General features: G+C 44.2%; 1 protein-coding gene across 1 annotated transcript in view; it reads left to right on the plus strand.

Annotated features, from left to right (window-relative positions):
• E2F2 (E2F transcription factor 2) overlaps nt 1-13,644 on the plus strand; it is a 50,475-nt gene that overhangs the window by 34,502 nt on the left and 2,329 nt on the right. Inside the window, exons 2-6 of the mRNA XM_060691498.2 lie at nt 3,520-3,625; nt 5,651-5,870; nt 9,112-9,270; nt 11,660-11,774; nt 12,298-12,445. Of these exons, the coding sequence (XP_060547481.1) occupies nt 3,520-3,625; nt 5,651-5,870; nt 9,112-9,270; nt 11,660-11,774; nt 12,298-12,445 (748 nt within the window). The remainder of the gene's footprint in view (nt 1-3,519; nt 3,626-5,650; nt 5,871-9,111; nt 9,271-11,659; nt 11,775-12,297; nt 12,446-13,644) is intronic.

The raw sequence follows: 13,644 nt of genomic DNA on the forward strand, positions 1-13,644 counted from the left end.
TTGTTATTTGGTCTGTTGGTAAAGATTCCTTTGGTTTGTAACACACTAAAGAGATCATTCCTAAGGACATTCCATCCAATTCCACCACAGGTAGTCCTTAACTTACAACACTTCATTTAGTGACCATTTGAAGTTACAGTGGCACTGAAAAAAAGTGACATACAACCGGCTGAGGATTCTGGGAGCTGAAGTTCCAGAGGTCTTAAAAATTGCCAAGGTTGGACAGCCCTGGCCTAAAGTCTTCCTTTGGAACCTTGTGTCTTCTTCCCAAAATAATTAGGCCATAAAAACCAACTTGTGTCTTGGTGCAGGCTGGGTCCATTGAAACACAAGTCTTCCACTTCCTCCGTTATCAGCAACAGATTCATGTTGTCCTGGCCGTTTGCCAGTTTTGGTAGCAAATTGTTCAAAAAAGTTACACTGACTCCTTTTTCCTAAAGAAGATAGAAGAGAAGGAAAGGAGAGTTAGGGTGGGAGGCAAAGTTTTAGGGGCTTCTCTTTTGTTCCTCCAAGTGAGAGAGAGGACAGAAAATAGAACCATGGACCCTTGACTTCGGTTTCATTATTATTTCAATTTTAATTTCAATTTTACTTTTTTAAAAAGGGAGGCTGCATGGGAGAACAGCAGCTTCCGGTGTCCTCTCGGCTTTCTGCCATCCAACCCTAGTGAGTAATAGGAGTGAGTATCTGCCTGTTCTTGTTTTAAAAAGGTAAAGGTTCCCCTCGCACATATGTGTTAGTCCTTCCTGACTCTAGGGGGCAGTGCTCATCTCCGTTTCAAAGCTGAAGAGCCAGCGCTGTCCGAAGACGTCTCCGTGGTCATGTGGCTGGCATGACGAAACGCCAAAGGCACACAGAACGCTGTTCCCTTCCCACCAAAGGCGGTCCTTATTTTTCTACTTGCATTTTTTATGTGCTTTCAAACTGCTAGGTTGGCAGAAGCTGGGACAAGTAACGGGAGCTCACTCCATTACGCGGCACTAGGGATTCGAACCGCTGAACTGCTGACCTTTCGATTGACAAGCTCAGCCTCTTAGCCACTGAGCCACCGCGTCCCTCTTCTTGTTTTACTCAACTGCTATTCGACTGCTCGTTCCTGGTTGCAACTAGAGCTCTTTGCATTGAACTGGTATTTGGCTTTTCGTGACTTGGTTCTTTGTTTAATTACAGCTGTCTTCCGGCTATCTTCATGTTTCATATAAGTCTCTTTCCTTCATTTCTACACACACACACACAGAGAGAGAGAGAGAGAGAGAGAGAGAGTTCTCTGTATTCCTTTCGGGGAAAGTCTTTGGGCATCCAGATTTTCAGTGTGCTTAAGTGTGTTGGCAAAAGAAAAGGGTGCCACCTGCATATGGAGGATACCTGGCTTGTCCATTTTTCATATTTACAGGTAGTGCTTGACTCATGGCGACAACGGAGCCCAATATTTCTGTTGCCAAGCGAAACAGTTGTTAAGTGAGTTTTGCCCCCATTTTACAACCTTTCTTGCCACAGTTGTTAAGTGGACCACTGCAGTTAGTGACACAGTTGTTCTGTGAATCTGGCTTCCCCGTTGACTTTGCTTGTCACAAGTTTGCAAACCGGGACACTGCAACCGTCATAAATAGGAGTCAGTTGTCTGAATTTTGATCACGTGACCATGGGGGGGGGTTGCTGCAACGGGCGTTAAGTGTGAAAAAAGGGTCATAAGTCACTTTTTTCAGTGCTGCTGTAACTTTAAATGGTCACTAAACAAACATTGCAATGAATAAAGGCATACATTCAATTTCGCAGCTACTAAGATTGTTGGCGGAGCAGGTACAAAAATAGCCACGGAAATGATTGAAGCCTGGGAAACGAGCCCTTATCCGTCAACAGGAGTACTGATATATCACCAGCTTATCAGGCACTTAGTAGCTGAGGACTTGGCAGCACAAGGCACACATTTTGGTAGAGAGGAATTCCCCGAGGATGGTCTCCACATGACTCGGAAGACTAAACCTCTGGTCCCAGTAACTGACCCAGATTGGATCCTGCACTAAATGAACATACAAGTCGAGGACTGCTTGTATTTTATTTCATTTGTCCAGTGATGAAATCCAATTTTTTTTACTGCCGGTTCTGTGTCCGTGGCTTGGTGGGTGTGGTGTGGCTTGGTGGGTGTGGCAGGGGAAGGATACTGCAAAATCCCCATTCCCTCCCCACTCCGGGGGGAAGGATATTGCAAAATCTCCATTCCCTCGTCACTCCTGGGGGAAGGATACTGCAAAATCCCCATTCCCTCCCCACTCCTGGGGGAAGGATACTGCAAAATCCCCATTCCCTCCCCACTCCTGGGGGAAGGATATTGCAAAATCTCCATTCCCTCCCCACTCCTGGGGGAAGGATATTGCAAAATCTCCATTCCCACCCCACTGCAGGGAAAGGATACTGCAAAATCCCCATTCCCTCCCCACTCTTTTGCCGGTTCTCCGAACTACTCAAAATTTCCCCTACCGGTTCTCCAGAACCTGCTAGATTTCACCCCTGCCTTTGTCTCTTTACTAAACCCCATGCGAGCAGACTGAAACTTGCTTACTGTTATTATGGGAACAAGAAAAACGCAGCAAAAATTGTAATAATGCAAAACATACTTTGTGAAAACGTTGGCAGGGGGGCAGGGAAAGCAAAATTGAAACGGGACCATTCAGCCAACATCCACGTAGGAAATAACGTTTGTACATTCATTCCAGATGATATCACTCTAGGAATTTCGTGTGTACGTTAGAAAGCAAAGGGAATGGATACGCTGGCCTTCGACTCCCTTTCCCCATTGGGTCTCCTGATGGAGGAAAGCATGGGAATTGTAGTCCAACACATCTGGAGGTCATCACGCTGGAACAGATGACTGCAAGACTAGCATAGCAATACATTTTTATTTTGGGAGTGGGGGGTGAGAAATCTGTGTTGAACCCCTTGGGGTGCTTCGGAATAAATGTGCATGCCAATTTTTTTTTTCTGCAGGGTTTAATTTACTAAATAGCCCCTCGAATGGGGGATGCAAACAGATACTAATATCCCAGAAATGGACACAGCAGTCTTGTTTTATTACATGAGAAAACCAGATTAGATACTGGAGGCTAGGTAATGAAATGTTGCAATGCTTCGCGGATTGAAGAGAAATGGAAAGGCTGTATTGCAGACATCTGCAGCCAAGTTTTTTTTTTTTTTAATTTGATTTATATGCCGCCCTTCTCTGGAGACTCAGGGCGTCTTACAATGCGCTAAGCAATAGCCTTCATCCTTTTGTATATTTATACAAAGTCAGCTTATTGCCCCCACAACTGGGTCCTCAATTTACCTACCTTAGAAAGGATGGAAGGCTGAGTCAACCTTGAGCCTGGCGAGATTCGAACCTGCAGAAATTGCAGGCAGCTGATCTTAATAACAGGATGCCTTAGACCACTGCACTACCAAGGCACGAGCACAAGTTGGTGTGCTCGTGCGTGGTTTTCCTCACAAAGCTAACTGGCGGTCTCTGTTTCCCCCTTTTCTTAGGCCAAGAGAAAACTGGATCTGGAAGGAACTGCCCAGCAGCGCATCCCAGAATTCCGAACACCAAAAGGCAAAGGAACCGCGCTCCCACACATCCCTAGTCCCAAAAGTAAGAGGCATTGGATAAGGAAACACTGGAACGGGAACGAAAGGATGCACTTGCAGAGTCTAGAGTCGCTGTCTTAAGTTTCTAGTCCTCATTGGTGATTACTGTATTTTTCGGAGTATAAGATGCATTTCTCCCCCTTAAAGAGGGTGAAAATTTGGGTGTGTCTTATACACCGAATGTAGCCCCAGCCCCCACCCTTTGGCCTCTGCCTCCCAGCAATTTGCCTCCTTGCAGCAAACAGCCTGTTTCAGCTTCAGCACAGCCTGATTAACACAAGCAGCTGGGCCTCCCGACCATCAGCTGTTTCAGGCTGCATTGGGCCTTTGCTGTTTGCTGCAAGGAAGCAAATCGCTGGGAGGCAGATTTTTTTTTCCCTTGTGCTAATCAGGCTATGATGAAACTGAAACAGGCTGTTTGCTATTTGCTACAAGGAGACAAATTGCTGGGAGGCAGAGACAGATTTTTTTCCCCTTGTTTTCCTCCCCCCAAAAATAGATGCGTCTTATAGTCCGGAGCGTCTTATACTCGGAAAAATACAGCTTGAAATGGGGCGGGGGCAGATTCCAGTGAAAAGTGAAAAATCTGCTTTAGACTCCAAGTTTTTATTCAGCATTACCTGCTTAGCTCAGATTATTATTATTATTATTTATTGGTTAATCTTTAGTGAGATTCACAGCCTTTGAGGCTGGTTAATAGCTCAGCAGCTCGAGTCCTAACCAAGGACCTAGGAACTGTTAAGGTATCGTCGGAGGATGTAAGCTGTTCCGAGTAAGGTGGTTTTTTGTAGAGTCAAAATGTTCAAGTCCGGCAAATTTAGAATTTCTAAATAGCGGGGTAGCCCTTTCGGTATTGCTCCAAGGGCTCCAATTACAATCGGGACAACACACGATTTCTTTTTCCAGTCGCTCAACTTCAATTTGTAAGTCCCGGTACTTTGTGATTTTTTCTTGCTGCTTATCTTCAATTCGTTGTTATTATTATTATTATTATTATTATTATTATTATTATTATTTAATCTTTAATGAGATTCACAGCCTTTGAGGCTGGTTAATAGCTCAGCTGCTCGAGTCCTAACCAAGGACCTAGGAACTGTTAAGGTATTGTCGGAGGATGTAAGCTGTTCTGAGTAAGGTGGTTTTCTGTAGAGTCAAAATGCTATTATTATTATTATTATTATTATTATTATTATTATTATTATTATTATTATTATTATTATCATCATCATCATAAAGTGTTTGGATTTTACCCACAAGAATGGAATTTTCAAGAGGAAATCCATTTTCCAGTAAAGGAAGCTGTCTTTTGTTTTTCCTTCAGTCATACTTCTGGGAATAATGTTATATCCTAAAGAAACATTACATAACACTGTAGGGTTATCTCAGGAGCCTAGATCTAACCTAACCTAGAGTCCTGCTGGAGAAGGGCGGTATAAAAATCAAATCAAATAAAAAATAATAGCAAGGTTGGCTGCACTGAAGCCCTTTTGGCCACTAGAGGGCAATAGAACACCATATTTTTTTAGCCTAGGTGCTGAAAAGATTTCCTATTTCAGAAACCTCTTTTTCCATCTCTTCTACAAATTTTATTTTAAAAATTAAAAAATAAACAAAAATATATATTTTTTAAATTTTGTTTTACTTACTTTTCAATTTATTTATTTTTTTGCAATTCCACCATACCTGGTCAAGATGATCATCCTGCCTGGAATGTGGGTTGTATTCTAGCACGTTTTGAAGGCATTGAAATGAGAGTTTCAACAAAAATTCAAGCAGAAACTTAAATTTGCAGAGACCCAAAGACTAACTGGCCGGCAGGAGGCGCATGTGCAGTGGAGCTGAACTGGGGCAGTGGCTCACCTGCCGTCAGAGAGGGCGCTGGGTGCCACCTCTGGCACGTGTGCCATAGGTTCGCCATCACGGAGATAGGAGATACAGAATACTATTCAACATGGAATAGATTCTATCCCAAAGAATTTTTAACCCCCGTTAGTACGACTGCGTTGCATGGATTTTCTTTGTCTTCTAGCCCCCAAGTCTCCTGGAGAGAAAACTCGCTATGATACATCTCTTGGCTTGCTGACCAAGAAGTTTATCCACTTGCTCAGTGAATCGGAAGACGGGGTTCTGGACTTGAATCGGGCTGCTGAGGTGCTGGAGGTGCAAAAACGACGTATCTACGACATCACCAACGTCCTGGAAGGGATTCAGCTCATTCGCAAGAAATCCAAGAACAATATCCAGTGGATGTAAGTTGGTTGGAAAAGACTTCAGGGTGCAGAGAGGTCTGGAGAGAATGGCCAATCTAGTTTGGGTTGGATATCGCGAGCAGAACATTATTAGTTTGCTGTAAGTCACCCTTCCCCAACTAGAAGATCTCCAGATGGGGGGGGGGAAGCTTCAGTTCCCAAAATTCTAGCATTCCCGTAGGAAAAGATTGTGTTCCAGACATCTGTAGTATAACCAGGCTGGGGAAAACAGCTGGTTATCCAGCCTGTGCTTGAAAGAGTATATCTGGCAGGTATTTCTTTAACTGGATTTCTTCAACAGAGAGAATGGTAGTTCTTGACCTATGACCATTAATTTAGCGGCTGTCTACCTCAGCATCTCCATGTTCACATCATTGCGATCTGAGTGCTTGGCAACCAGTTTGCATATATGATTGCAGCATCCTATGCGCACATGATCGGTTTGCAACCTTCCCTAACAGCTTCCAACAAGCAAAATCAGTAGGAAGCTGCAGATAGGTTTCTAGTCCCTGGGGTAAGTTTCTTACGCCCATGCGCCCTCCCACAGCCCCTCTGCATTCACATTGTGCTGACTACTTATGCACTCCCACCCACACTCCCCAAACCTCGCGACGCCTTCCTTACACCCCACAGACCCCCTCCTCAATCCGCACTGGGCCTTTCATGTACATTGGACGCTCTCCAACCTGGCTTCTCATGGAAACTCTCATACCCTTATGCATCCTCTTCATGCCACACCTCTCATGTACCACCCTCACACCTTTGCACACTTCCCCACTACCCCCTTCACTCCCTCCTCCCCTACCCAACGCCAGCCACTTATCTGCTTGCAAGCCTGGGACTTTCGACTTCCTGCCAGCTTCCCCAGTGACTTTGGTTGCAGGAAGTTGACTCGGCAAATGACTGACCGTGGGATTCGGTTAATAACGGCAACTGAGACGGAAGGAAGTGCCGCCCCTAAGCATTTCAGTCACGCTTTACAATTTCCTGTGGGATTGCTGTGCTGTGTCTTAAATCTTACCGAGCCCCCTCCAATTTTACATGGATCTGCAGCTGAGCATTTTTTATCCATTCATCCAGATTGAGCAGGTTTTTTCCCCTCTCTAACCAAGCTGGCTCCTGGATTAGCTGAGAAGTCAATAATAAGACCTTATGCGGCTTGCAATCTAAACGACATAGCACACAAGGAAAGGAAATGGGTTTGGAACAGGGGTGAAAAGCTCCCGGTTCGGACCGGATCACCCGATCCGGTAGCGATGGAGGTGGGTAGTTCGGAGAACCGGTAGCAAAAATCCCTGCCCCCTCCCCCCCATGCCCAGCTGAGCCGCATGATCATCAGAGGCTTTTTTTCTTTTAAAAGCCTCTGCCGATCAGGCAACTCAGCTTGGATCGTCAGAGTCATTTAAAAGAAAAAAAGCCTCTGCCAATCAGGCAACTCAGCTTGGATCGTCAGAGGCATTTAAAAGAAAAAAAGCCTCTGACGATCAGGCAACTCAGCTTGGATCGTCAGAGCCTTTTGAAAGCATTTTTTTTACAACCTCTTCGCCAAAGAAGTTGTAGAAAAAATTGTTGTAAAAGTTTTTAAAAAATTGGCCACGCCCACCCAGTCACATTACCCTCCCCCCCCACCAAGCCACACACACAGAACCGGTAGTAACAAATTTTAGATTTCACCACTGCTTTGGAAGAAAAAATATTGCAAACCAGGCCTTCCGTGTTCCAAATTCCACCCCTTCTTGCAATCAGCTAGGCAGCAAATAGACGTAGTGCTGGAGTTACAACCACAATTGATCCCAGAATTTCTGTTGCTAAGTGAGGCAGGTGTCCAGTGCATTTTGGCCCATTTCACAACCTTTCTTGCCGCAGTTGTTACGTGAATCAATCACTGCCGCTGTAACCCGGTTGTTAAGTGGATCTGGCTTCCCCCATTGACTTTGCTTGTCAGAAGGTCTTCGAAGGGGATCACATGACTCTGGGACACGGCATCCGTTATAAATGTGAGCCAGTTGTCAAGCGATTGAATTTTGATCACGGGGATGCTGCAACAGTCGTAAGTGTGAAAAATGGTCATAAGTCACTTTTTTCAGTGTCATTGTAACTTCGAATGGTCACTAAATGAAACCTGTAGTGCAGTTAAACCTATACCAAAATGGTGCATTTTTCTGCAGAACCAACGAATTAGTTTTGCTTTTTTAACCGTAAAGGTAAAGGTTCCCCTTGCACATATGTGCTAGTCATTCCCGACTCTAGGGGCTGGTGCTCATATCCATTTCAAAGTCGAAGAGCCAGCGCTGTCCGAAGACGTCTCCGTGGTCATGTGGCCGACAGGACTAAACGCCAAAGGCATAAGGACCACTGTTCCCTTCCCACCAAAGGTGGTCCCTATTTTTCTACTTGCATTTTTTACGTGCTTTCGAACTGCTAGGTTGGCAGAAGCTGGGACAAGGAACAGGAGCTCAGCCCCGTTACGCGGCACTCAGGATTCGAACTGCTGAACTGCCGACCTTTCGATCGACAAGCTCAGCGTCTTAGCCCCTGAGCCACCGCATCCCTTTTTAACCCCATCCCAAGGCCCAATTGGATATCACTTTTCTTAAAGAGAGATGCTGTTTTCTTTTGAGAATTACTTTGAATATTTACAGTTTCTCTGGCTCTCTCTATAAGGAGGGGGCATTTTGCTCTTAATACCTTCTGCTTCTGCTTTTCTTTATCAGGCAGAGTCACATTTCAAATCAGTTTCCTTAATTTCCACATTTCATCTCCATCTCCTTAAGTCTGTTTCTCCCTCTGCTTTGGCTGAGCCCCTTTGTGTTCGCTCGTGTTTGGGATCAGTGACTCTGTGCCTCTTTTTTTTTTTTTTTCCTTAAAAACTTTCTGAATCTCCCTCCTGCCAAGAGTTCAAAGCATATTTTTTTTTCCACATTCTTCTTAACTTTGCATGAAAAGCCAAATCATCTTACGTTTGTAAGGCCGACAATTTAAGTTGCCATTGTATACTGATAGAATTTTTTTTTTTACTTTTCTTTTCAAGACTTTAAAGCTTTCTAAATAATAGAATATTCATGGTTTTTCATCCTATCCCATAAGTAGGCCCGCATTGAAATCTGTGTTGAAATAACACAATGCCTCAGGATGTATAATACCCCGAGGAAAAAAGGGGGAGAAGAGAGCTCAAAGTGAAAACTTGGGCTCTGGTTTAGCAAATGGGACTCATCTGATCTATTATTAATATGATGTCCAGGGGAACGGGTCTTTTTGAAGATTCTTCGGTGGCCACGAAGCAACATGTCTTGCGGCAAGAACTGACCGAACTTTCAAAGAACGAGAAAGTTTTGGACAAGCTGATCCAGGAGTCCTCTCTGCAGTTAAAGCATCTGACAGAAGATGAGACCAACCAAAGATATCCTTTTGAGAGGTGGGTGGGTGAAGACAGGGGTGAAATGCTCCCAGTTCAGACTGGTTCGATTGAACTGGTAGCGATGGCAGCCGGTGGTTCGGAGAACCGGTAGCGATGGTAGCACGAGGCTCCGCTCACCCGCCCGGTCGTCGTTTTAACCAGGAAGTAACCAGTTTTTTACCCTCTGTGCATGCGCTTAAGGTTTGTGCATGCCGAGAGGGACAGCGCATGTACGTTCCGAACCGGTTGGGAAAGTTAGTAGATTTCACCCTGGGTGAGGAGGACAATGACTAGAGAAGAGGGAGGGGCTTCCAGGAGAATCAAATCATTCCTGGTTCACACTGTTGAAGACCAGGGGCCAAAGGTTCAGAATCCAGCAGGCTCCACGCAGAGCCATTCTAGGGGTCCGTCCCCCCCATCAGCTAAGTCAAGGTGTGCTGTTATTATCTTTAAATATACAGTAGTGGCCAAAATTGTGGAAACCTTTTGGGAAAAATGTATTTTCTAAAACTAGTTAATAACACCACTTTTTTTTGTTTTTGGAGTAGTACCATAAAATTATATATCAATGGAAAGATAATTTAATCAAGAATGTAATGCTATAATTTTTATGAAGGATTTGCTATTAGAATAGCAGTTAACAGCATAAAGAAGAAAAGCGAAACAGGTAGAAAAAACGAGATATACAAAAATTATCACCATAGAAAAAAACGAGATATGCAAAAATTATCACCATAGAAAAAAACGAGATATGCAAAAATTATCACCATGTCAGTTAATACTTAGTTGGGTAACCTTTAGCATGAATTACGGCCTTACAACGTCTCCCCATGGATTGAACCAAGTCTTTGAGTTCTGCAGCTGTTATAATGTGAAACCAAGATGGAATGATGGCTTCTATTAACTGGGTTTTATTGCTGGGTCGCTTCTGACTTAACAAGTTTCTTTAGCGGGCTCCATAGATTGTCAAATGGGTTAAGGTCTGGGCTATTACCAGGCCATTCCAGCAGTGGAATACGATTATCTTGAAACTCCCCCCAAAAAGTGGTGTTATTAGCCATCAAACCTCAAAAATACACTTTTCCCAAAAGGTTTCCACAATTTTGGCCACTACTGTAATCCGTAATGACCAGATTGGCTCCTCATGGTAAACTGCAGGCTGCAGCCAGGAACTGGCTGTATCTCCCTGCGTCTGTTTTATTTATTTATAGACTGCCTTTAATGCTTTTATAAATAGCTGAAGGTGGTGTACATACACAACAATCCTTCCTCCTATTTTCTCCATAACAGCAACAACTGTTGGTGGGTTGGGCTGAGGGAGAGCGACTGGCTCAGGGTCACCCCATCAACTTTCATGCCTAAAGTGGGACTAGAATTCCCAGTCTCCTAGTGATTGGGCCAAAATCATCCAGCTTGCTTTCATGCCAAGGTGGAATTAGAATTCACAGTCTCCAGGTTACCAGCGTGATATGTTAACCACTAGACTAAATTTCCCTTATGATGCCCAAGATACCTCTAACAAGGATAGAAGCAAAAGGACTTGGCTTTATTTTGTTTTAATTTGGGCGGTTGGGAAGGTGAAAGAGCAGGAGGATTCCTAATGACACTCGTTTTACCCTTTCAGCCCAATTTTTTCCCCAATTTTTGAGAGTTGGAACGTCTTTTAACCTTTCCAGAAGTATTCTGAGGTGGTTTTGACCATGGTGAATGCCCTGCGTTCGAAACAACCCACTTTTGAATCTGAGATATAAGTTCAGGCCCAAATGGGGCTGATTGAAATTCAGGAAACAGTCAGAACAAAACTGGAATGCAGATACGATTGGAAGAGCCATTTCAAAATCTTTGGTTCCCTCCTTGACCTAGACCAGGGTGGGCAACTATGGCAATTTTAGGGCCTGTGGACTTCAACTCCCAGAATTCCTGAGCCAGTATAGCTAGCTCAGGAATTCTGGGAATTGAAGTCTCTAGGCCCGTGATGGCGAATCTACGGCATGCAGCGCCCTCTGTGGGCACGCGAGCCGTCGTCCCAGTTCATGTCTGCCGCGTATGTGCACGCGCCTCCTGCTGGCCAGCTAGTCTTCAGGTCTCCGTCACGCATGTGCGAGTCGCGGGGTGCGTGCAGGGGTCACACACGCACAGGGGCGGTGCGTTTGCACAGGGGGCACGTGCAATGCATTTTGGGGGTTCTGGCATGCATGTGCACATTCACGCGTGTGCGCACGCTTTGGGCACTCGGTCCGGAAAGGGTTAGTCATCACTGCTCTGTCTAGGCCATATGCTGGCTCAGGAAATCTGGGAGTTGAAGTCCACAAGCTGCCATAGTTGCCCATCAGAATTCAGAGTTTGGTGTTTTTCTTTGCAGTGTTTTCTTTAACTTTCCTCTGTGTCCTACGTTAGCCTATGTCACCTATCAGGATATCCGTGCCATCAGCAATTTTAACGAGCAGACGGTGATTGTGGTGAGAGCGCCCCCTGAAACTCGTCTTGAAGTGCCCGATGTTTGTGAGGTAGGACTTGTAACTCATCCTTCTTCTTTTTGGTGGCTGCTCCATCTCTTGCTACAGATAGTCCTTCATTTACAAGTGGTTGCTTAGTGACTGCACCAAGTTATGACAGACCCCCCCCCCCAAGGGGTACTTAACAACCTAGTTCCAGTGACACCCTCAGACCAGGTCACATGACCGCATTTTGGGTGGTTGGCCACTAGCCCACATTCACAAGTTTGCAGCATCCCACAGTCACGTGACTCTGTTTTAGGATGTTTTTGCCCCCAAACCAGCATTTACCTCTGGTTTTTGGGTGAAACTGGCCCGTAGAAAACAACTGGTTCGCTTAATGGCCACCACAAGGTTCTAAAATCAAGGTCATGTGAGTGACTCATTTTATGACCGTAATGGGCCAGCTCCATTATGCTCATAAATTGAGGACTACCTGTAATTGTTTGTTCCCAGACAGGTGCCCTTGGGGCTTGAGGGTAGTGAGTCATGCCTCTTTCTTGATTTGTTCCTCCTCCTCTTCCTCCTCCTCCAGGAGAATGTCCAGCTCCACCTAAGGAGTACCAATGGCCCCATTGAGGTCTACCTGTGCCCAGAAGAAATTCTGGAAGAAAGTCCTGCCAAGGAGAGCTGTTTTCCTCTTCCAGCACCCCAGGAGGTTACTAAACCCGCAACGGTGAAAGGTAACGTTGGAAGCTCTAAAGGGATGATCACCTTGGTTTTCTGGGAAAGACTCATTTCATTCTGAAAGATGCTCTCCAGGGTTACCCATGGGCTGACCCTGCATTTTGAGGCCAATCCCCTTCTAACAGGCTTCTGCCATCAAACAGCTGGGCTTGGGAGCTGTCCTTTGATCATCCTTAGATAGATAGATAACATAGATTAGATTAGATTAGATTAGATTAGATTAGATTAGATTAGATTAGATTAGATTAGATTAGATTAGATTAGAGAGAGGGGGGGAGATGATAGATAGACAGACAGACAGACAGAGAGGTAAATGATAGATAGATAGATAGATAGATAGATAGATAGATAGATAGATAGATGATAGATAGATAGATAGATAGATAGATAGATAGATAGATAGATAGATAGATAGATAGATAGATAGGCAGGCAGGCAGGCAGGCAGGCAGGCAGGCAGGCAGGCAGGCAGATAGGTAGGCAGATAGGTAGGCAGATAGGTAGGCAGATAGGTAGAGAGGTAGATGATATATAAATATATATATATTATATATATATTTATATATATATATATATAGAGAGAGAGAGAGAGAGAGAGAGAGAGAGAGAGACAGGCAGACAGATTTAGATAGATAGATAGATATACATAGAGACAGATAGATAGAGATTGATAAAGATAGATAGATAGATAGCCAGAGAGAGAGATGGATGGATGGATAGATAGATAGATAGATAGATAGATAGATAGATAGATAGATAGATAGATAGATAGATAGAAAGAATTCTTTATTGGCCAAGTGTGATTGGACACACAAGGAATTTGTCTTTCTCGATGTACATAAAAAGACAAGATACATTCGTCAAGAATCATAAAGTACAACACTTAATGATAGTCATAGGGTACAAATAAGCAATCGAATCACACTAGGAAATAATAAATATAAATTATAAGGATACAGCAACAAGTTACGGTCATACAGTCATAAGTGGGAGGAGATGGGTGATAGCAACAATGAGAAGATTAATAGTAATAGTAATGCAGACTTAGTGAATAGTTTGATAATGTTGAGGGAATTATTTATTTAGCCAGAGTGATGGCATTCGGAAAAAAACTGTTCTTGTGTCTAGTTGTTCTGGTGTGCAGAGTCCTATAGCGTCATTTTGAGGGTAGGATCCATCATATGATTCGGACTTGT

The sequence above is a fragment of the Pantherophis guttatus genome, chromosome 10 (assembly GCF_059756535.1).
Source record: "Pantherophis guttatus breed Tessera chromosome 10, ASM5975653v1, whole genome shotgun sequence".
In the NCBI taxonomy this organism is placed as follows: Eukaryota; Metazoa; Chordata; class Lepidosauria; order Squamata; family Colubridae; genus Pantherophis; species Pantherophis guttatus.